This window comes from Mustelus asterias, chromosome 5 (assembly GCF_964213995.1).
Source record: "Mustelus asterias chromosome 5, sMusAst1.hap1.1, whole genome shotgun sequence".
Classification (NCBI taxonomy): Eukaryota; Metazoa; Chordata; class Chondrichthyes; order Carcharhiniformes; family Triakidae; genus Mustelus; species Mustelus asterias.
This window is the reverse complement of record NC_135805.1, coordinates 94,897,506-94,920,681: the sequence shown is the minus strand read 5'-3', so window position 1 is coordinate 94,920,681 and position 23,176 is coordinate 94,897,506. Positions and strand designations below refer to the sequence as shown.

Below are 23,176 nucleotides of genomic sequence, written 5' to 3'. Positions count from 1 at the left end.
AATCTGGGAGCAAACAAATTATGTGGCTTAAAAGATCACAGAATTTTGGGTGTAAATGAGTTGCGCACGTTAACTCCAATAGTATACTCGATTGTTTACGCCCAGCCATCAGACATTCTGTCCAAATACATCTCTGCCCTTCAAACTGGCCACACCCATGACTCTCAGTTGTGAGTGGACTCCAGTTGTGTTTGATCGTCAGGGTCACTCAACATTACGTCCAATTTTCAGGAACACTTAGAAACAAATTCATTACCTGGTCTTTTAATTGGAATTTTTCTAGTATTTTGAAAAAAATACCCTCACTGAATCCTGCTCTGTTATTTGTTTCCTTTAATACATTTTTGTGGCAAAGTAGAAGTCACATTAAAACTTGAAAAGCTTCCTCCGTTGCAACAAAGATCCTTGGCTACACTTCCACGAATCCGACATCCTCTGAGGATTCCATTCCATTCTCCCACTTTCTCCTCTCCATTGTATCTGTTCCACACCAGCACTTCTGAGATATCTTCCTTTTTCCTCAGCTGAAGATTCCCTCCCAATGTGGTTGACAAGGCCCTCAACAGTTTCCGGCATATTTCTTGCAATTCTACCCTCACCCCTTCCTCCCCCTCTCAACCATAATAGGATTCCCTATTCCTAACTTTTCACCCCAGCAGCTTCCATGGGAATAGAGGGATACAAACGGATGGTCTTCTTAGAAACACATGATCAGTGCAGGCTTGGAGGGCCGAAGGGCCTGTTTCTGTGCTATATTGTTCTTTGTTCAATGGATCTTTTTCTGCTATTTCCACCACTTCCACTGTGATGCCATCTTCAGCATCCCACTTCTTTCAGTATTCCAAAGAGACAACTCCCTCCATGATCCCCTGGTCCATTCTTCAATCATTCCCAACCCACCATTCCCTTCCCATGGTACCTTTCCATGCCAGCACAAACAATGCAACATCTGCCCTTTTACCTCCCCTCTCCTCACCATCCAAGGCTTCAATTACTTGTACCACGTGAAGCAGTGACTTAAGTGTTATTCTTTCAATCTATTATATTGCATTTGTGGCTCACAACTTTGTCTTCTCTACATTGGAAGACAGGATGCAAATTGGGTGACCACTTTGCGGAACATCTCTGTTCAGTCTTCAGCTTGCATCTAGTGGCCTACCATTTTAATTCACCACCTTGCTCTCACACTGACATCTCTGTCCTTGGCTCGCTGCACTGTTCAACAATTTCAGATTGTAACTGCATTTTGCTTCCCTTTCTTTGTATGTTTTGAGTTTTCTATCATTTTGCTTCCCCACAGCAGCACACCTGTTCCTACCCACCCCTTGTTCAAAACCATTACTTCTCTAACTTTCCTAATTCTAATGAAAGATCTTCAACCTAAAATGTTTACTCTGTTCTCTTTCCACGGATGCTCCCTGATCTGCTGAGTGTTTCTAACTTGCGGATAGCGAAGAGCATTGTCGGGCAATACAGCAGGATATAGATAGGCTGGAAAATTGGGCGGAGAGGTGGCAGATGGAGTTTAATCCGGATAAATGCGAAGTGATGCATTTTGGAAGCAATAATGTAGGGAGGAGTTATACAATAAATGGCAGAGTCATCAGGAGTATAGAAACACAGAGGGACCTAGGTGTGCAAGTCCACAAATCCTTGAAGGTGGCAACACAGGTGGAGAAGGTGGTGAAGAAGGCATATGGTATGCTTGCCTTTATAGGACGGGGTATAGAGTATAAAAGCTGGAGTCTGATGATGCAGCTGTATAGAACGCTGGTTAGGCCACATTTGGAGTACTGCGTCCAGTTCTGGTCGCCGCACTACCAGAAGGACATGGAGGCGTTAGAGAGAGTGCAGAGAAGGTTTACCAGGATGGTGCCTGGTATGGAGGGTCTTAGCTATGAGGAGAGATTGGGTAAACTGGGGTTGTTCTCCCTGGAAAGACGGAGAATGAGGGGAGATCTAATAGAGGTGTACAAGATTATGAAGGGGATAGATAGGGTGAACGGTGGGAGGCTTTTTCCCAGATCAGACGTTCACGAGGGGTCACGGGCTCAAGTTGAGAGGGGCGAAGTATAACTCAGATATTAGAGGGATGTTTTTTACACAGAGGGTGGTGGGGGCCTGGAATGCGCTGCCAAGTAGGGTGGTGGAGGCAGGCACGCTGACATCGTTTAAGACTTACCTGGATAGTCACATGAGCAGCCTGGGAATGGAGGGATACAAATGATTGGTCTAGTTGGACCAAGGAGCGGCACAGGCTTGGAGGGCCGAAGGGCCTGTTTCCTGTGCTGTACTGTTCTTTGTTCTTTGTACTTTCTGCTTTTATTTCTTAAAAGTGCTTCCATCTTGCAGTCCATGCTCTTGTCCACAGAGGCAAGAACTTTTTGCCTGTTGATCAAGTACAAGGTCTGAGCCACCTTCATTGCCACCTTCTGGATCTCCATACCTACCTTACTTGTAGTCACATTCGCCTCTCCCTTATTATAGACCAAATATGAAGTAGTTAACCTAAGGGATGTGACTGCTTTCTGGAATAAAATGTCCAGGTAATTCTCTCCCTCTGATACATCATAGCGTCTGAAGCTTGGACTTAACGCATCAAGACTGAGTCAAAGTTCCTCACGCTGCAGACACTTACTATCGACATGGTGTTGTGCTTCACAATAATGTGCACCAGCACCTACATGTTGCAGCTGCAACACGTCAGCTGCCCTGTCATCTTTCTTGTATTTTGCTTAACTAATTAAAATTTTAAATTTTGAAATATAATTCAAATTTCTATTTATAGTTTTTAATCCAGGTAATAGCCTTGTTTAATTTATTAAATTTAATTACATGCTTTAGCTCTGTATTATAATTTAGCCCATGTTCTAATTTAGCTATTTTGGGATTTTTTAAATATAAATGTCAAGAAGCACCTCATACCTCCACCTCACCATCTTTCCACACTTGCCAATTTCTCTTACATCCTGGGAGGATCTGCACTGAATTGAAGCTGCTCTGTGCTCATAATCCATTCTTAATTCCTTTGCTATTTTACTCTGCACAACTGAAAATCTTTCCCTAGATTAGCGAAAAGAAGATAAACACTCACCAACCCATGACTTACCTATTTTCTAATGATGTGGCGATGCCAGCATTGGACTGAGGTGGGCACAGTAACTCACCTGATGAAGGAGCAGCTCTCCGAAAGCTCATGATTCCAAATAAACCGGTCGGACTTTAACCTGGTGTTGTGAAACTTCTTACTATTTTCTTGTGACATCACGCTTTGATTTTTCTCCCCCACCCCACCCCAAAAATGATCCACTGTTCTGAAAAGCATGAAAGCATCAAGCATGTAGGTGGTATTCACAAAAAGAAGAGGGTCACCTTTAAATAAAGATGCAAAGGACACCCCTTGTGCTGTTTTAGTGTTAATAGGGAGGACATTTCATTGAGCTCTCCCAGTCTTCCACTGTAACACAGCAGAAATTCTGGAGAAATGTTGTCATTGATGCATTTCAAATGCAGAGAGTCAGTGATTTGCAGTACAGCCGAAGGCCAATGGGCCCTTTGATTAATGGCCATTATTGGGGCGGCATGGTAGCACAGTGGGGCGGCATGGTAGCACAGTGGTTAGCACTGCTGCTTCACAGCTCCAGGGACCTGGGTTCGATTCCCGGCTTGGGTCACTGTCTGTGTGGAGTTTGCACATTCTCCTCGTGTCTGCGTGTGTTTCCTCTGAGTGCTCCGGTTTCCTCTCACAGTCCAAAGATGTGGGGGTTAGGTTGATTAGCTATGCTAAAATTGCCCCTTAGTGTCCTGGGATGCGTAGATTAGAGGGATTAGCGGGTAAAATATGCAGGGATAATGGGGGTAGGGCCTGGGTGGGATTATGGTCGGTGCAGACTCGATGGGCCGAATGGCCTCTTTCTGTACTGTAGGGTTTCTATGATTCTATGATCTATTAGTGAAATATACCATCTCCATCATTTCAACCAAACTCCCAGAAGAGAACCCTTGCGGATGTTCCAGATCTTTTTACCCTGTGTTCCTTTTTTGTATTTAGAATCTAGTGTCTGTCATTTATGTTTGCAAGTCTTTCCATTTTTCACTTCTGCTGAATGAGATGGAGATTGATAATGTAGTTGTGTGCGCCTGCAGCACTTTTGACTTGCCTTGTACTTTAATATAAAGTTAGCTCTTGTCCACAGAATATGTGATATATACGATGCAACAGAAACCCAGCAAGCAAATTCAATGGGTGGATTGCCTGATGTTAACAGTTCACAAAGACAGCTAGCCACCTTTAAAACTGTCATCCTATAAGATGCCATTCCATGATGCAGCTTTGCTGTCCAGCTGCTGGTGTTCCTGCAGAGAGTGGTTTTAAAGACAGTGATATTTTCTAGTGAATAGCAATGCCAGAGTGAACCTGGCTGAACATCATTGAGGGAGGATTGATTAGAGGGATTGCTATCTCAAGGAGGCAGAAATAAACACTCCACAAGTTCGTAAAGTTTGCTGACACTTTACCTAAATTTATAATCGTATAATACTTGTTAGCAGCATTTCATTATATTTGATATTGCATCAGAGAGAGCATGCATCACACATTAGCAACTGCTCACGTTTTTTCTAAATAATGTTTTCAGCCTGTGACCCTTTAAATATGGAAAGTTACAAAACCAAGCTCTCTGGGTGCAACATGTTCAATGTAGCTGCTGATGGCACACATCTCATAGATAGAATTCCAATATAGTTCTCATTGTTACCTCTGGCAGAGAAAAACCACACATACCAATCATAAGACAAAGGGGAGTACCTATTCTGTAATCTTTGACTCTTTATTTGGAAAGATCATTCCAGGTTCCAGATGTGGAGGCAATAAAGTGTAAACAGAGGTTGAAGGGCTCCCTCAAGCTAACAACTGGTACTATCTTTCACTTTTTCTTTAATCTTCTACGCCAATGAAGAACTGGCAAAACCTGATCTCTGCCCTACTGTGAATCGAGCCACTTGGATGTTAATTTTAAGCCAATGGTATAATTTTGAATGTAGATTGCATTTGGGCTACCTATGGAAGCAAAGTCTTCTACCTTGTAACACTTCAGCCTTGAAAAACTGCATTTATCATGCTTTAAAATCAATGAGCATCATTATTTTAAATTGGACTTGGTGAACACCAGGGGACTCTTCATTTGTTGCTCTCTGAGCTCCTGTGTAAGTACCAGCTCCTCGTGCTTTCAGCTTTTCCTGTCTAACTGAAATCTTTCAAATTCTTCAGTTTCAGACAGCTGTCCAGTAAATTAGCAGACACTATCATAGAAATCGTAGAAACCCTACAGTGCAGAAAGAGGCCATTCGGCCCATCGAGTCTGCACCGACCACAATCCCACCCAGGCCCTACCCCCATATCCCCACACGTTTACCCGCTAATCCCTCTAACCTACGCATCTCAGGACACTAAGGGGCAATTTTAGCATGACCAATCAACCTAACACGCACATTTTTGGACTGTGGGAGGAAACCGGAGCACCCAGAGGAAACCCACGCAGACACGAGGAGAACGCGCAAACTCCACACAGACAGTGACCCAAGCCGGGAATCGAACCCAGGTCCCTGGAGCTGTGAAGCAACAGTGCTAACCACTGTGCTACCGTGCCCCTATTTGGCTAATTTTGATTCCATTCAACGTTATGCATTGTAGAAGAAACATTTTTTTTTAAATGAATATTTTCATTCATAAGAACAGCAAAGAAATTGAGTCAACACCAAAATGTGTGGGGAAAAGGCAGGAAAATGGGGATGAGAAAAATATCAGCCATACTTGAGTGGTGGAGCAAACTCGATGGGCCGAGTGGCCTAATTCTGCTCCTATGTCTTATGGCCTCTGCAGGAAATGCTAAGTAGTTAAAAACATTGGCCTCTTTAAGAATTCTATCACTCATGGACATTCCTGTAGGCGCATTCCTTTTGTAGGCAAAGCCCAATCCGATACTAAGCAAATGGGTTCTCAGCCAAACCCACCACTGTTGTAACATTGTTTTGTATGTTTGGTTATTGTCCTCAGTAAATCTCAGTTAAGGATAAGCATTTTTTTTAAATTATCTCATTTAGGATTTTTTTAATTCATTCATGGGACCTGGGCGTCACTGGCTGGCCAGCATTTATTGCCCATCCCTAGTTTGTTAAGAGTTAACCACATTGCGGTGGCTCTGGAGTCACATGTAGGCCAGATCGAGTAAGGATGGCAGATTTCCTTCTGAACCAGATGGGTTTTTCCAACAATCGGTAGATTCTTAATTCTAGATATTTTTTATTGAATTCAAATTCGATCATCTGTCATGGTGGGATTCAAACCCGGGTCCCCAGAACATTAGCTGAGTTATTGGAATAATAGTCCAGCAATAATACCACGAGGCCATCGCCTCCTCTTTGATTCTTCTATCCCTGCCTTCTCTTGACAATGCCTTTGTCATCATTACCTTATTGTGGAATTCTGAAGTTTGCATTGATCAGATTTATCAAGGACATGTTTTGAGCTAGGTGGCTGCAAATTGACTGCATGATTCACTGTGTGGCTGCAGCACTGAATCTCAACCTAATCGTGGTCAGACAATACATGTTTCAGACTTTTTTCAATCCACCGTGACCTGCTGGTTTAATTGTATTACATTGTGATATTCAAATACAACTGTGTTGCCTTTGCAGCAAGACGACTTTATGGCAGCCTAAAACCCGTTGGAAAATTGCATTTGGCCCACAAAATCTGGTAAACCCAGTCTTGTGGATCTGAGCCAAATTTTCTAGTCTCCCAGCAAGTATTCTTCTTCCATGGCACTGGGTTTAGCAACTGGAAAAGTATACCCTTTTGGGCTGTCACTCTCACCTTTTGTACACTGGTTTAAGATAACATTTCAACCTCCTAAGTATAGTTTAGTAAACCAAATGTTTTGGGAAATCATAATTAACAACATTTTTAAAAGTTTATTTATTAGTCACAAGTAAGGCTTACGTTAACACTGCAATGAAGTTACTGTGAAATTCCTCTAGTCACCACACTCCGGTGCATATTTCATTAATATTTGGTCTAATTTCAACTAAAAATGCAATCTTATGCTCGATGCTGTAAATCTATCATTTATTGCATCCTACCTGCAACATCACCCATGTACCATATTTTGGATTAAAACTAATCACAGATCAGCTGAAGCTCTTTTCAAATGTCCATGAATACCAAGATTGTCCTCTATGTGTCCAAAAATATCATCACTGAGTTTTGCCCAGTGGTGTGTTCTGACACTATTCTAAACCATATTGTGGCCAGATACCCAATCATCTGGACATACTGTGAGCTCTGAACTTTTGGTCACTTGCTTTTGTAACAACTATGGTAAATAATGGTCATAGTATGTTATTTTGAGTATTTTGTACAAAATAATTGGAAGCTATATCATTTAACAATTGAAGTGTAAAGTTACTTTGATTAATCTTTATTGAATGCCCCACATTGAGTTTTGTAAACCAGCTGCAGTTTGCACCGTCACTGGAAATATGAACTTCATGTGAAAAATACAAACTTTTCTCAAGTGTAGCTTGCTTAAATTCTTCATAATTATAGCTTTCAAATTGTAGTTTTCTGTGATTATAATCCCCTGAGTTCTGTAAAGAAAGGTCTAGTAAATATTTTACAAAGCCTTTTGGAACTTTATAGGAATCTTCAGACATTTTCCATTCGGAATTTCTTAAACCAAACTACTCAATGTTTTTTTGCAGTGAACAGAACTTTCCAAGCTCAATTTCAAACACAGTATGTTGTAAATCATTCTTTTCAGATTAATTTTCTCTATAATTATATATGTGAAGTTTCCAGTACCTTCATATGTAATGAATGTATTGAAAATACATTCATAATCTTTACTAAGCCAACGTGATAATATAATTGGCAGATCACCAATGTAAAGTTGAAGAAAATGATGTGGCTAATGCAGTTATCTAAGATGCAATGCTTTTAGATCTTGGAAAGTCTGGTTTTCAAAAGACACCAGTTTTTTCGTACCTTGTGATGCCAGCATATTAAAAATCGCATACTGTTTCTGTATTTATAGCATAAGATTGCATTTTTAGTTGAAATGAGACCAAATATTAATGAAATATGCACCGGAGTGTGGCGACTAGAGGAATTTCACAGTAACTTCATTGCAGTGTTAATGTAAGCCTTACTTGTGACTAATAAATAAACTTTTTAAAATTTTGTTAATTATGATTTCCCAAAACATTTGGTTTACTAAACTATACTTAGGAAGTTGAAATGTTATCTTAAACCAGTGTATAATTAATATTGAAAAAGCTTGGCTTAAAATGGTTTCTAAGTATCTCACAGTTCAATGTGGAATTTCATGCAACGCTGTATTTGGTAACCAAATCTTTCCTGAAGATCTGCCATTGTGTTTCCATTTTAGCTTATCTTTTACTATGGACATAATGATCACTGGTGTCCAATCGAGTATTACGAAGATATGAAGAGAAGCTTTCCTGATGGGACCATACATCTCTGCCAAAGAGGAATTCGTCATGCCTTTGTTTTGGATGCCAATGTAGAGATGGCTCAAATGCTTATCGACTGGCTATGTACAGATCTAGCAAAATTGTAATAGAGCTGTAGTATGTGTATAATGTAAAATATAAATGCTTTTTAAATGACATAATATATTACCCATTACATACTCTTTTAAGTCTGTTATGTTTTAGAACTGAACAAAGGCTAGCTTATTTAAACAAAAATAAACTAAATTTAGATATATCTCCCAGACAGGTCTTGGAAAATAATTTGCTAGAATGACTACTTAGTTACAGCTTTCAAAATATTTGTGATCACTAATTTTTATATCTACGTACAGCCCCTATGCAAGGAAATCTGTTTTATATCAGAGCTATTTTTATGGGCAAATAATTGTTGGTGTTCAGTCTACTTGTAGTTCATTAGGTTAGATTTAGTTTTCAATCAAAAGAGCATTGTAGGTTTGTTGAAAAGCATAGATGGAACTCTTCCAAACCCCTGCCAAACACCAGCAAGGGAAAATATTACAATATGCTTTGAAATCATCCTGCTGTATCTGTCAAATTCACATTCATCAGATCTCACCTGACCAGAAACGTGTCAAGACCAAATTAGCCATTAAGATATTTCCAGTAGTCGGAAACATTGTGTAATTGTGTCTGGAGTTTGTTACAGGCACTGACATTTGTCTAAAATAAAATTTTAAGAAACTGCAGCTATATTGATAAGGATTTATTTCCTCCTGGAGCAGCTACACTTCATATAATGCCTAGTAGAACTTGGCGATCGTCTTTGATATAGTTACTAAAAATATTGGCCAGAATTCTCCGGCCATTCACACTAACGGGGTTCTCCCGTCCCGCCAGCAGCGCACCCCCACTCGCGGATTTTGCAGCGGCATGGGGTGACAAGAATGGGAAATTTCATTGACAGCTGTGGGGCCAGAGAATCCTGCCGCTAGCAAACAACACACCGTCTTCCACCGCCAGGAAACATGCGGTTAGGAGGGTGGAGAATCTCTGGTGTTTATTGAGGATCAACTATAAAAAGTCATCAAAACTACAAATAAATGAAGTAATTTTTGACAGAGCAACTTTATGTTTGTATTTTGGTCCAACTTAATATGTTATTTATTTTAACACTTCATTCCTGCTCTTTCTAGTCAATGAGGCAGACAGCAAGGCTCCTTTGGGGCCTTTAAGTATCTGGTACTGAAACAGCAAGTACCAGAACCATGTCCTTTGACTATTTCTTCCAACTGACCTTTACTACCAGCCTCTCCACCATAATGACACGACAAAGGAAGATGGGCAAAATACTGCAGATGCTAGAAATCTGAAATAAAAACAGAAAATGCTGGATAAGCTCAACAAGTTTCACAGCATCTGTGGAGAGAGTAACAGAATTAGGTTTTGAGTCCATCGTCAGCTGAAGAGGAATAGAAATGTATGAATTATATAGTTGGAGGGGGGGTGCTGGAGACGATGAAGCAGAAGAGAAGGTCAGGGATAAATCGGAGCTAAGGAGAGATCGACAAAAATCTCAGGACACAAAACAAAGGAAGTGTTAGGATATTAATGACTAAAAGTGGCATTAAGGTAAGATAGCAGAATGTATTAACAGGAGAACAAAGGTGCTTAGTGAAGAAAACCTAAAGAATAGGTGATAGATGACCCTGTGGGGGAGGTGGGCGTTTGCATTAGTACAAACAAAGGAAACAAAAAGGGAGGATGATGGAGGAGAAAGTGCACAGTCAAAAATTGCTGAACTCAATGATGAGTCCAGAAGGCTATAATGTGCAGAATTTTTCCATCCCACCAGCCACAGGAATTGTAGCGGGCGGGACAGGAGCATGCAAAGGTCCATTGCCCTTGGGCTGGATTTTCCAGTCTTGGGACGAGCATGGCTGTCAAATCCCAACCGAGGTGTTGTTCCTCCAGTTTACATTGGGTTTCACTGGAGCATTACAACAGGCCAAGGGTAGACAAGGGCTTGAAATTGGGAAGAAAATTGATCAATATTTCCATGTCCAGATGTGAGTGTGCAGTTTCTGCTGTATTTCCAGTTGTTTGCCTCGATTGTATGCTAAGGCATTTCAATAGAAAGACCTGCAAAGATACTTTCAGGGCATGGCTATGCGTAGGCACTATCAACATTAGTCAAGAGTTTTGACAAGCAGCTAATACGCTACGATTGTCTGCTATTGGGGCAGGCCCCTAAGACATTCATGGGCAATTCTCCACCACCACTCAGTCTGGTCGAGCTCCTCAACACAGGCCACTTGAGCAATTGTGCTATATTTAAATAGAATTATAAAATAGGTTCAACAGAGGAGACTAATCAGATTTTCCTGTCTGCACTGGCTCTACTCAGTCCCATCTTTTCCCCATGGTCCAGCAAACATTTTGGTTTCAGGTAACTATCCAATTCTCTTCTGAAAGCTTGATTTAATCTTGCACCATCAGGCTCTCAGGCAAAGCATTCCAGACACTAACCATCGCTGAGTTTAAAAGTTTTTCCTCGTGCCACCATTGCCTCTTTTGCCAGTCACCTTAAATTGATGTCCTCTGGTTCTCAAATGTTCCAATGTGGAGATGCCGGTGTTGGACTAGGGTAAACACAGTAAGAGTTTTAACAACACCAGTTTAAAGTCCAACAGGTTTATTTGGTAGCAAATACCATTAGCTTTCGGAGCGCTGCTCCTTCGTCATATGGAGTGGAAATCTGCTCTCCAGATTTCCACTCCATCTGACGAAGGAGCAGCACTCCAAAAGCTAATGGTATTTGCTACCAAATAAACCTGTTGGACTTTAACCTGGTGTTGTTAAAACTCTTACTGTCTCAAATGTTCCACCAGTATCTACTCTATCCATACCCTTTATGATTTTGAAAATGTCTATCACATCTCTTCTTAATCTTCTTTTCTCCAAGAAGCCATAGTTTCTGCAATCTATCCATTTGGCTAAAGTTCCTCATCCCTGGAACCATTTTCATGAATCTTTCCTGCACCCTCTCCATTGCTTTCACATTCTTCCTAAAATGTAGCACCCAGAATTGGACACCAGTTAAAGATGAACCAAGGTTTCATACAGGTTCACCATAACTTTCTTGCTTTTGTCCTCATGTATCTATTTATAAAGCCCTGTATCCTGTATGTTTTATTCATCATTTTCTCAACCTGTCCTGACACCTTCAACGATTTGTCCTCAGCTCCTGTACCCACTTGAGAATTGTATCTTTTATTTTATATTGCCTCTCTATGTGGTTCCCACCAAAACAAATCATTCCACACTTCCCTGTATTAAATTTCACTTCCTGCTTTTCACTTACTCCACCAACCAGTCATAAATCCTCTTGAAGTTTATCACTCTCCTTCGCTCAGTTCACAATATTTCAAAGTTGAAATTGTACACTGTATGCCAACATCTTCATTCATCTTTTTCAGTTCTCTGCTCAAAGACTGGTCCAACCTGTTGCGCCACAACCTCCACCACAGGTAGGTCAAGGAGACAGTTCCCAATTCCACCCCAGATGAAACAAAGTTCAAGTACAGTGCAGTTCCCACCAATTTGATCCACACCAGTCATCCAGCCAAGTGAGCCAGCCAGCTGTCCCCGTGTCCACCCTCTCCACGCCCCCACCAAAAGAGTCAGAGATGTGATGGAAATATAGACTTTTAAGTACATGTTGTAGGCCAGATAGAGGCTCCAAATTTTTTCCATTCGACAGCTGACCAGGAATCGAGAGGATTTACAAGTTGACATTAAATAGCAACGCTGTATCTTCTAAACTACAATTCTAATTTTATTTTCTCTATCTAAGCTCTGCTGCACATTATATGAGTATTGTTTTTATGTAGGGCTGAAGATTTAGGCTTCATGTAAATTCCTACCATGTCATCATGCTACTGATTGTCCACTTGGAGCTTGTGCACAAGGTTATTATAGTCTAGAAATATATTTGAGTAAAATTAGGATACCTGTTCCATGCACACTTCAGGTTTTTAGATTTCTTCTTGTGTCTCTCAGCAACTGATTGTTTCTGCACAGTTTTTATGTTGCAGAAAGACTAAAACCTGTTGGAGCCTTCCTGGTAGCTTCTTAAAGCTGTACAACGTTTGCACAATTATATTTATTGGAGAATTGATTATCATCCTGCTTTGGGTATGATCATAACTTTTCTTGCACTCCAAGATGGTAATCTGAGATGGCATGCCAGAATGATGATATTACACCTTAGACACTTCTTACATTGACATCCGTGCATATAGTATGTAGATCTCTTCTCTTGGAACCATTGTAACAAATCTGCCACTTTGATTCCTGGGGAAATCCTTCAACAACTTATCGACAAGAGAGCTTCATCATATATACTGACCTTCAATCCACAATGCAAGGAAACTCCGAAACAAGATCATCGGCTGGAATTCTCTGGCCGTTCACACTAGCGGGCTTTTCCAGTCCTGCCGACATCGCACCTCCACCCGCGGGTTTCCTGCTGGTGTGGGGTGACATCAATGGGAATTCCCTTTGACAGCGGTGGGACCAGAAAACCCTGCCACTAGCAAACAGTGCACCACCTCCTGTCGGCGGGAAACATGTGGCTGGAAGGTTAGAGAATTTCGCCCATTGTTTGCCAAGGCTGTCAAAATGATTGCAAGACAAAGTTATTCACTTTTATCACATGACTGGTTTCCCAGTGAATATCGTGGTTTCTGCCTGTAGCCACGCATATTCATAACCTTAGCACAGCTTCTGTTAATGGCACAGTAAAAAGTCTCACAACACCAGGTTAAAGTCCAACAGGTTTATTTGGTATCACAAGCTTTCGGAGCACTGCTCCTTCATCAGGTGAGTGGAGAAGTGGGTTCACAAACACGACATATATAGACAGAGACTCAATTGCAAGATAATGGTTGGAATGCGAATGCGAGGAAGGGAGTGTTCCCTTCCTGTCAGGGAACACTTCAGCAGTCAAGGACATTCAGACTCCAATCTTCGGGTAAGCTTTCTCCAAGGTGGCCTTCAAGACACACGACAACGTAGAATCACCGAGCAGAAACTGATAGCCAAGTTCCGCACGCATGAGGACGGATTAACTGCGATCTTGGGTTCATGTCACACTACATGTAACCCCCACCATTTGGCCTGAACTTGCAAAATCTTACTAACTGTCCTGGCTTGAGACAATTCATACCTCTTTAACCTGTGATTATCCCTCTCTTCAGACGCATTGTCTGTACTTGTAAAGACTTGATTACCTGTTAAGACTCACATTCCAACCATTATCTTGCAATTGAATCTCTATCTACATCTGCCACACTAGTGAACCCAACTCTCCACTCACCTGTTGGACTTTAATCTGGTGTTGTGAGACTTTATACTGTGCCCACCTCAGTCCAATGCCAGCATTTCCACATCTCTGTTAATGGCAATAAGAACTACCATTTCATCAATGCACAGATGACCTGCACCGCTGGAGTGGAATCATGCAAGTGAATGCGCTGTTTTATGGGATCTCCCATGATTCATTCCTCTGACAATCAACAGTGTCAGCCTTATTTATAGGGCCAAGGAGACTCGAGGGATAGGTTTTGATAAGGCATGTCTTGAAACCTTGCTTCATGGCATCAGTGCAACAGCTGAGGACGAGAGCTCAGGTGATAAACAATTAACACCTGCATCTACCAGGATTGTCATGGAATAAATCTCATTGTCCAGGTATGACTTACACCAGTGAGGACAAGTTCTACACCACAGTCCAAACAATGTAAGTTTCAGAACCACAACGACAGCATTTCCTTAAAGTGGTCTATGCGCTAACAATTTGTGCGTGTATATGTAGCCCAGCATATGAGTAAGTCAATTCTAAAATAACCCAGCGGACAATACAGATACAAAGATTAAAAACAAATAATGATTTAAAAATATTTAAAGGTGAGAGTTCAAATCAGTCTCTGTGAGATATTTTTGTCTGCCCATTGCTTGAATTCCTTCTTTCTGAAGTAAAGTGGTTGAAACTTGAGGTTCGATTTAGCAGCTGTGATGGCTTCTCCAGTCAACCAGTTAGTGTTTGCCTTTTTTTAGGTGGATTCAGCTAATGTTTGGGAAAGAAGGTTACCTATTTCACACTAATTCTGCAGTCATAGCACTATTAAATGGTGTGGACTCTTTCAGCAGAACAGCACTTGATTTCTTAATGCCTTCCTGGAAAGGTTTGCATACAATCCATTTGGAACTTTCGAGAGCTTAATCAATTGATGTTGAAAATGGTAACGTTACTTCTGGCAGCCATCTTTAGGGCTTCTTGTGTCCATTTAAAAGGAAGATTAGTTTTTTTCACAAAACCCTAACATCACAATTGCAAAATCATTGACAGTAAGATTATTGTTGCCTACTGCACATGAGCCTAATAAATCATAGTATCAACGAGTGGGTTACAGCACCGAAGGAGGCCATTTGGCCCATTGTGTCTATGCTGGCTTGCAAAGGAGCCATTTGGCCACTCAAGCTTCCTCCACCATTCAATTACACGATGGCTAATCTGATTGTGGCTTTAATTCCACTTTTCCTATCTTCCCACCATGACCCTTGCCTACCATGCGGGGAGGGCAACAAGCAAATCCTGTCTAGGTTACTTGCAGGCTGCTAGGGTATATGTGGGGTGGGGTGGGGAGGGGCGGGGGAGGGGCTCATTTAAAGTCACTCAGTGCCCAAACAAGGGACCAGCATTGGAAACTGGTGGGCCCACTGAGAGCCATCCTGCTGTTTTTGTTGTCTATCGTCCTCCACCCTTCACCCATGACCCCCATCCCTCTGAGTCTCACACAAAATCTAAATTCTCCATGGCCCCTCTCACCTGGCCGTTCTTTCTCAATGGTTACAGCATACTCCACTCTAGAGAGCTATAGAATAGCCACTTTTTCTATGGCAATGTATAGCCTAGGAAGACAGTAATGAAGCTTTGCACAGATGTGAGTTGGACTTTCATTCTTGAAGGGTTCTAAAGTATACATGTTGCATGGCACAGTTTTAAATGACCCCATGAAATTCTGCTTTTGAATGTCTGTAGGCAAACCCTGTAATGTTCAAATTCCTCGGCACAGCAGTTGAAGGAGCCATTGCGCTCACTCTTGGACCAGCAGATAGCCTTTCTTGCAATTCCATCTGCACCATTTCACCCTCTGTCATGCTCAGTGGCTCACCAAATATTCCCTCATAACTTGTCAAACAGCCATCGGAAGTGAATATATCCATACTGATGCTTATTACCATAAGTTTTTTAGATTACATCTTATTATCAGTATTCAACAAAATTAAAAACTTTAATTTAATATCCCTGCATTCTCTATGTGTTGAAAGTAAGATTCATTGCAACATTTCAGACTCTTCACAGAGCCTTAAAACCATACTAGCTTTTAAGACTAACAAATCCACAGCACCACTAACATCCAACTATACAGCAGAATATTATTCCTTGTTTAAATTTAAATTTTTGTCAATACTTTCCCTACAGTGTCAATTGCTTCTTGCAACCACAACACTAAATCACATCAGATTTTAAACTAATTTGGGTATTTAGTTTGCATTTCCAGTTGTAGACTGAAGGAAGCATTTTGAATGTAACACATCAATCAGTTTCCTTGGTACATCTGCTCTTAGTGTACAGTAAGAGAGAAGATGAAAGAAAATTTCCATAAGTCTCAATAAGAAGGCTGTCTTACAGATGGATAGACATAAAAAAATTACAAAGAGGGCCCAGTACAGTTAACAGTGTGATACTTGTAAAGACAAGAATGAGCTGGATCAGGCTTTGTGCGAACTTAATGCCATGGCAGTCCAACAGATGAGATATGTTGCACTGTAAGTCAAACAAAGTTTCCAACATATGGGTCTGTAAGCATTCCCTCTGTCTGTACTTTCAGTTCCAAACTGAAGGAAGCAGATTAAACCACTAAAGAAGAATTGTGGAACCAGTCACACCATTTTATAATAACTTTTGGGATATCTTCCAGTTGTACTATTCAAGTTGATTTTATTATTACAGATGACATCCACTGATTATTTGCAGTGAAATGTTCTCATTTTGAACTATGCTCTGCATGTGCTGTTTTCTAGTCACATGTTAAATCAAAAAACATGACGATTACTGCCAAAATGTCTTCTTATATGTTTCACAATGCGCTTATGCAAATAATGGATACAGTTAGACTGATGAGGACAAGTTACTTATTGAATAACATTTGGTCCTAGAACTCCTTTCTGACTTTCTTCTTCATGGCTATATGTTAAGGAACAGTGTGATCATCTTTCGGACATTTTATAAAAAATATAGAAATCCTCTTTGGGATTATTTTGTCCCCTTAAATCACTAGCTGCCTCTGATGCTGCAGTGTTGGTTCCAGTGTAGTATTGTCCAGACTTTGCTCCTTCATGTGGGTATGTCTCCCCTTTGATAGTAGAAATCTTGTCGAGAGTCTTCGCTGCATGGAAAATGAGCCTAAACTTTGAAATTGTTTTTTTACAACAATCTCAAGGTGAAAGACAGAGGTCCATTGCAATAATGCTGCAAAGAGGAGAATCCTTCCCATTGAATTATAAGCCCTAGGGATTTCAAACATGTAGCCGAACATTGAGCCAAAATAACAATAATTTGGATTACAAATGAGAAAACCTGCGACAGAAAAGTGGGCATTTAAAGTAGACAATGTCGGCAGCTCATCGGAATTTGCAAACTGACCTGAAAGATTTTCAGCTTCATCTACCTGTAGACAAAATTAATAAATCTCTGCCTATTGTAAGCCTGAGTTGAAACAAAAATAATAAAAACCAAATCAGGGTGTAGAAAGGCCATTAGTCCCATCTGAGCTTGCCTTTCTAGTACTCAATTCTCCCGCAGACTGAATGTTCTTTCCATTATTGCCTTGCTGGCACATTATTCACTTTCATTGAAGAAGCTTCTGTAACGTTGTAAATTTGCTTTTCACAAACTTCCATTTATATCTTCTGACCCCACTTTTTCCACTTAGATTGATGTTTTATGTTTCTTCACAAAGATAGTTTGTTTTCAGCTCCATAAGCTGGTTCTGGTTCCACCTCAGCCCAACTGCAGCTGAATCTTTGATACATGATTTTGTCACCTCTAGATTGACAATGCCAATGCTCTGCTTTGCCAGCGAACCATTCGCAACAACCCCCCAACCCTTCTCACTAGCCCCCCCCCCCCACCCCGCCACACTTAGTAAACTTCAGCTCATCCAAGATTCTGCCAGCTGTACATACAATTCCATCATTGCTGTCTTCATTGATCTACATGGGTTCTCTCTTCTCCAATACTTCCAATTTAAAATGATTTTAAATCATGCCCTGACCCCATCTCATCTCTGTGACATTCTTCGACCTTTCAACCCAACTAGAACTCAATACCTCCAACTCCAGCTTGCTGTGCGTCAGTCCCTTTCTTCATCAACACTAGTCGGGGTACCTTCAGCCTCATATTGAGGAATTTTCATCCCGAATCCTTCCTTTCCACCTCTCCTCCTTTAAAAACTCCATAAAATCCACAACCATGACCAATTGCCCTTTTTAATACCTCCGTATCTGCCTCCACATCTAAATCCATCTGATTACAACCCTGTGAAGCAATAGTTCTCTGATTATGGTGCTATATAAATGAAAATTGCTGTTGTTATATGCGTCAACATAGTTGTCTTTTACAAACAAAATGTAATCCCTGATCTATGCTGAAATTGTTGATCTTGGCTGATAGGGCAGTAAGGCTTCTATTACAGGCCATCGTGACCCTAGCCTAGGAGGTGGAAAAATTGGGAAGAGTTCCTGCTCCTAATTGCTATCCAGTGGCTCCTACTGTGAAATCCTGGCATATGCATATTGGTTAATGACAGAATGAGACTGCACTATGATGCTCTTGGTAACACAGCTTGACAAGACTCATTGACAAACGTCAAGGTTCACACGTCACTTGGATTGAGGTACAAGGAATGGCCAATTCCACAGAAGTGTAGCTCAACCTGAGTTAGCAACATCAGATGAGAATAAAAGAGAGGTGAGAAATCAATCAGAGAGGAGTCAAAATATATTTTGTTGCGTAATAGACTGGAAAGCTGCAATTGATTAATTCACAGGCATTCCATTTTTCAAATTGTGCACATTTGTGGCCTATTAAAAGGTTGTGAACATTATTCAGGATGTGTATAAAGCACAGATGTGCTAACTTCCTAATGTTTGCCTCAAATTGTGGTTTGCCAAACCCACAAAATAATTTCAAACTTTTGGGGAAAGCTAGGGCATGGCAGCAATGTTACGACAATACTTGTACTACGTATATAGTCACTTTTTTGGCATAGATGTATTGTGGATGATGAAATGTGATCTCACTTCCTACTACAACTGCCATTCCAATGCCCACCAAATATCTCCAGAACATATCTGGCTACCATACAGTTTGGAATTGAACAGTTTTGTTCAAAAGTAACTGAGTTTAATTAAGTTTTCCTATTCTCAGTGGTACTCAGGTAACATGCCAAGTTACCAAGCCAAGTAAAATGTACCACCTTGTTGTGCTTTTATATTTAATGAGTAACAAGAGTCAGAAACAAATCTGAAAATGAACCACCTCCTAGTGGTGGTCAGTTTCTGTATTACTCTTCATTTAACATTGCATCATGATTCTATAATTGGACAGCACGAGATAAACAATCCTGAGACTAATCATTACACTGACAACCAATTTATGATTACCAGTTAGGTGCGCAGTGTGGCTCACTTAAGCTTGCAAGAAGCTATATATCTTCACAAACAGAACCAGGTCCTTTGCAGACAGACATTGTGCCTTTTTCAACAAAACAAAGGCTTTGGGGACAGCTATCCCCTGGTTCAATCCCCTTGGCAATGCCTTGACCAGTCAGAGTAGATCTTCCTGGTTTGAATTTAAACAAAAGCTTGGAAGTTAATTGTTCTCTGGTGCATTATCTATGGCAATGTCTCCACCAATCAGAGTCCACTAGCCAACCAATTAGCTCTCTCTTCTTGTGCAGTACAAATTGTTGTTCCCTTTACAACTAATATTCTTGCATCTGCCTTAATGAATGCAAAACTAAAAGCTTCGACAGCACATCTCTTTTTTCAGCAATACTCAAGTTCTGTACTATCAACTAATTATAGTATTATGGGAAGGCAATCATGTTGCTAGGGTACAGTTTAGCTTGCACCAGAGGAAAAGACTGGGTATCATTATTTTTATTCTTTTGCAAGTTGTGGGTATTCCTGGATGGCCAGCATTTATTGCCCATCCCTAATTGCCCTTGAGAATGTAATAGTGAACGGCCTTCTTGAACTGCTGCAGTTCATGTGGTGTAGGTGCATCCACTGTGCTGTTAGGAAGGGAGCTCCAGAATTATGACCCTGTGACAGTGAAGGAACAGTGATACAGCTTCAAGATAGGATCATGTGTGGCTAGGAGGGGAACTTGCAGGTGATGGTGTTCCCATTAAGGTTGCCTGATTGAGGATAGGAGGGCATACCTCCAAGCACTCAGCCCCAAGAACAATGTCCAAGACATGTCCAACATGTCTGTTGGTCCCCAATAATGCTCCAAAGAAACTACATGGGTAGGCTGGGACTTAGCATGTTGAGATTCTAACCTAAGTAAATTGTGTCTCTGTCACATTCACGGCAATCTTAGATTGAGAGAGTATCAAAAGCACAATGAATTTATATGACCATTGCATTTGTGAGTAAAGTATAACGTGTACCATCTTTAAAACAAAGCTCATGCCTCCTGAAGCAAACTTCTGTTGATTACACGATTTTGTCTCTATCCTAACAATGGATAGTGCAGTGAGATATTATGGTTAAATAAAGGATATCTATTAAAGTACATCAATTAGATTCATGTAAATTCATCCACTATTGTGGAATCCACATAAAACAAACTTCTGTGTGTACATATGAAAATTTATGTCCCTTGGGGTAGTTCAGGCTATTAAGTTAACCCCAAATTCTAATTCATTAATTCAGCTTTTACTAAGTTACTTTACGCTAACTTCATCTTAAATTGTTTTTACTTGCAAGATGATTTTGAGTCTATGCCAGAGAATGCTTGATTTTTCTTTTCACTAAGTGGTCAGTGTTTGTCCTTTTGGGCAAATTCTGTTACAAAGAGTTCCAAAGAAGAGTCCCATGTTAACTCTGTTTCTCTCCCCACAGATGTGTCAGACCTGCTGTGTTTCTTCAGCACTTTCTGTTTTTATTTCAGACTTTCAGATTCTGTAACAAAATGTATTTGGTTTATTTGCATTCTTATTTTCACATATTTATTCAGCAAAACGTTTACATAACAACTAAAAAATGTTTTGTTTCCCCTGAAGAATTTGGCAGTGCTCAAGTTTCAGGTCACTTTGTTAGACAATGTAATAATCCTGCCACTAAATGCATGGATATATTCCTGGGCTCTGCAAATATGAAGATCAGAAAATATTTGAAGAGCATGCTACAAAACCGCATGCATTTCTTTTTAGAATTGCATGTCTGAAGAAGCAATTTTACACAGCAACAGATGGGATCCTTCATGAGCTTATGCCCAAGCTTGAAAACCAACATGAAACTTTTGAATTCTGCAATTTTGCTCCCTTGTGTATCCCTGATTTTGAACACTCCACCATCAGTGGTTGTGCCAGTAGCTACAAGGCTTTCAACTGCACAACTTCCACCCTAAAAACTCCATCTCGCTGCCTCTCCTTTGCCCTTTCAGATGCTCTTCACAGCTACTCTTTGGCCAAGCTTTGTTATTTTACATAACATCTTATGTGGCTTGATTTCACTTTTTATTTGATAACAGTCATGTAGAATCATAGAATCCTACAGTGCAGAAGGAAGCCATTTGGCCCATCGAGCCTGCACCGACAACAATCCCACCTAGACCCTCTCCTAACCCCATGTATTGACCCTGCAATCCCCCTGACACGAAGGGCAATTTAGCATGGCCAATCTACCTAACCTGCACATCTTTGGACTGTGGGAGGAAACCGGAGCAGCCAGAGGAAACTCACCCAGACACGGGGAGAATGTGCAAACTCAACACAGTCACCCAAGGTCGGAATTGAACCTGGGTCCCTGGCGCTGTGAGGCAGCAGTGCTGACCACTGTGCCACCGTGCCACCCAGTGAATCACCTTGTGATCTTTTATTACCTTACCTTCAGGGTGGTACGGTAGCACAGTGGTTAGCACTGCTGCTTCACAGCTCCAGGGTCCCGGGTTCGATTCCCGGCTCGGGTCACTGTCTGTGTGGAGTTTGCACATTCTCCTCGTGTCTGCGTGGGTTTCCTCCGGGTGCTCCGGTTTCCTCCCACAGTCCAAAGATGTGCGGGTTAGGTTGATTGGCCAGGTTAAAAATTGTCCCTGAGATGTGTAGTTAGAGGGATTAGCGGGTAAATATGTGGGGGTAGGGCCTGGGTGGGATTGTGCTCGGTGCAGACTCGATGGGCCGAATGGCCTCCTTCTGCACTGTAGGGTTTCTATGTTTCTTTCTATGTTTCTAACCTGAAAGGTGCTATATAAATACAAGTTGTCGTTGTTATAGTCTTCAATGGAAAATGCACATCTAAAATACAGGTAAAATTCCAGAATCCCATGTAATAAAACTCAACCAATCTTACTCCAGCACTAAATATCAGTGCTCCTACTCATGCCCTATTCAGTTCACACTGGTATGGCTACGCTTTAGCATTGCAGTAATGCCAAATAAGCAACTCAGCAATGTTGACCTTACAGAAATCAATAGTTTCGCACACAACCAGCTGCAAAAGCAAAACTACGTCTATACATTTACTACAGTTAGACAACAGCACTGCACAATGTGACCTGAAACTTCTAGCTAGATTTTAAAACAAATTTCCCATTGGTGCATTCTATTGCGTATGAACATATGAATTCAGAGCAGGAGTAGGCCAGTCACATTATTAATGATGTCTTGGATCCCTCAGCAACCCTTTTCAATCAATGATGTCATCAGCAATTGATGTCAAGGGACAGCATACCATACCTGTGGTGGCTGCAATTTTGTTGGCCTATTTACACGGGTCGGCACACTCCCGGCAAGGCCCAACTCTTGGGATTGAAGAGTTGGAAACAGGAGTGTAGCTTTAGGCCTGGCAGGGTCAGAGGAAAATATTTATACCTGATAACCTTCAGGCTGCTCAGAGGACAGAAAAGGCCCTTTGGTCCACCAAGCACCCGAGCAAATGCTCTATCACCATCTGTCTTGAGGCACCCTTCTTCTGAATTTCACCCAAGATTGGCTGGGAACTCTCCCTCCCATGTCATTATCATCCTTGTGTAAGGATATGTGTCTGTTCCAAATGCCTGCCCAGTATTATCCATATGGGCAGGTCAAATAAATTGTGGCACAGGAAGGTCATTTTCTTGTTGTTTCTTTTCTTATTTTCGGGCCATTTACTCCTATAGTATTTTTTTCTTTATCAGGTCTAGGATTATTTCGATAAGGTCACCCCAGGGCTTTTTCTTCCAGGATACACAGCTCCCTTACAATTGAGGTGGCTAATCACAGCTAATGCGTACTTGATTTCATAGCACTGTTACTACATTCAACCA

General features: G+C 41.1%; 1 protein-coding gene across 3 annotated transcripts in view; it reads left to right on the top strand.

Moving 5' to 3' along the window:
* ldah (lipid droplet associated hydrolase) overlaps positions 1-9,259 on the top strand; it is a 265,023-nt gene extending 255,764 nt beyond the window's left edge. For all 3 annotated transcript variants that reach the window (XM_078213073.1, XM_078213075.1, XM_078213074.1), the window contains one exon: positions 8,448-9,259. In XM_078213073.1, coding sequence (XP_078069199.1) covers positions 8,448-8,639 — 192 coding nt within the window. In that variant the 3' untranslated portion in view covers positions 8,640-9,259. The remainder of the gene's footprint in view (positions 1-8,447) is intronic.
* Positions 9,260-23,176: the final 13,917 nt, after the last annotated feature.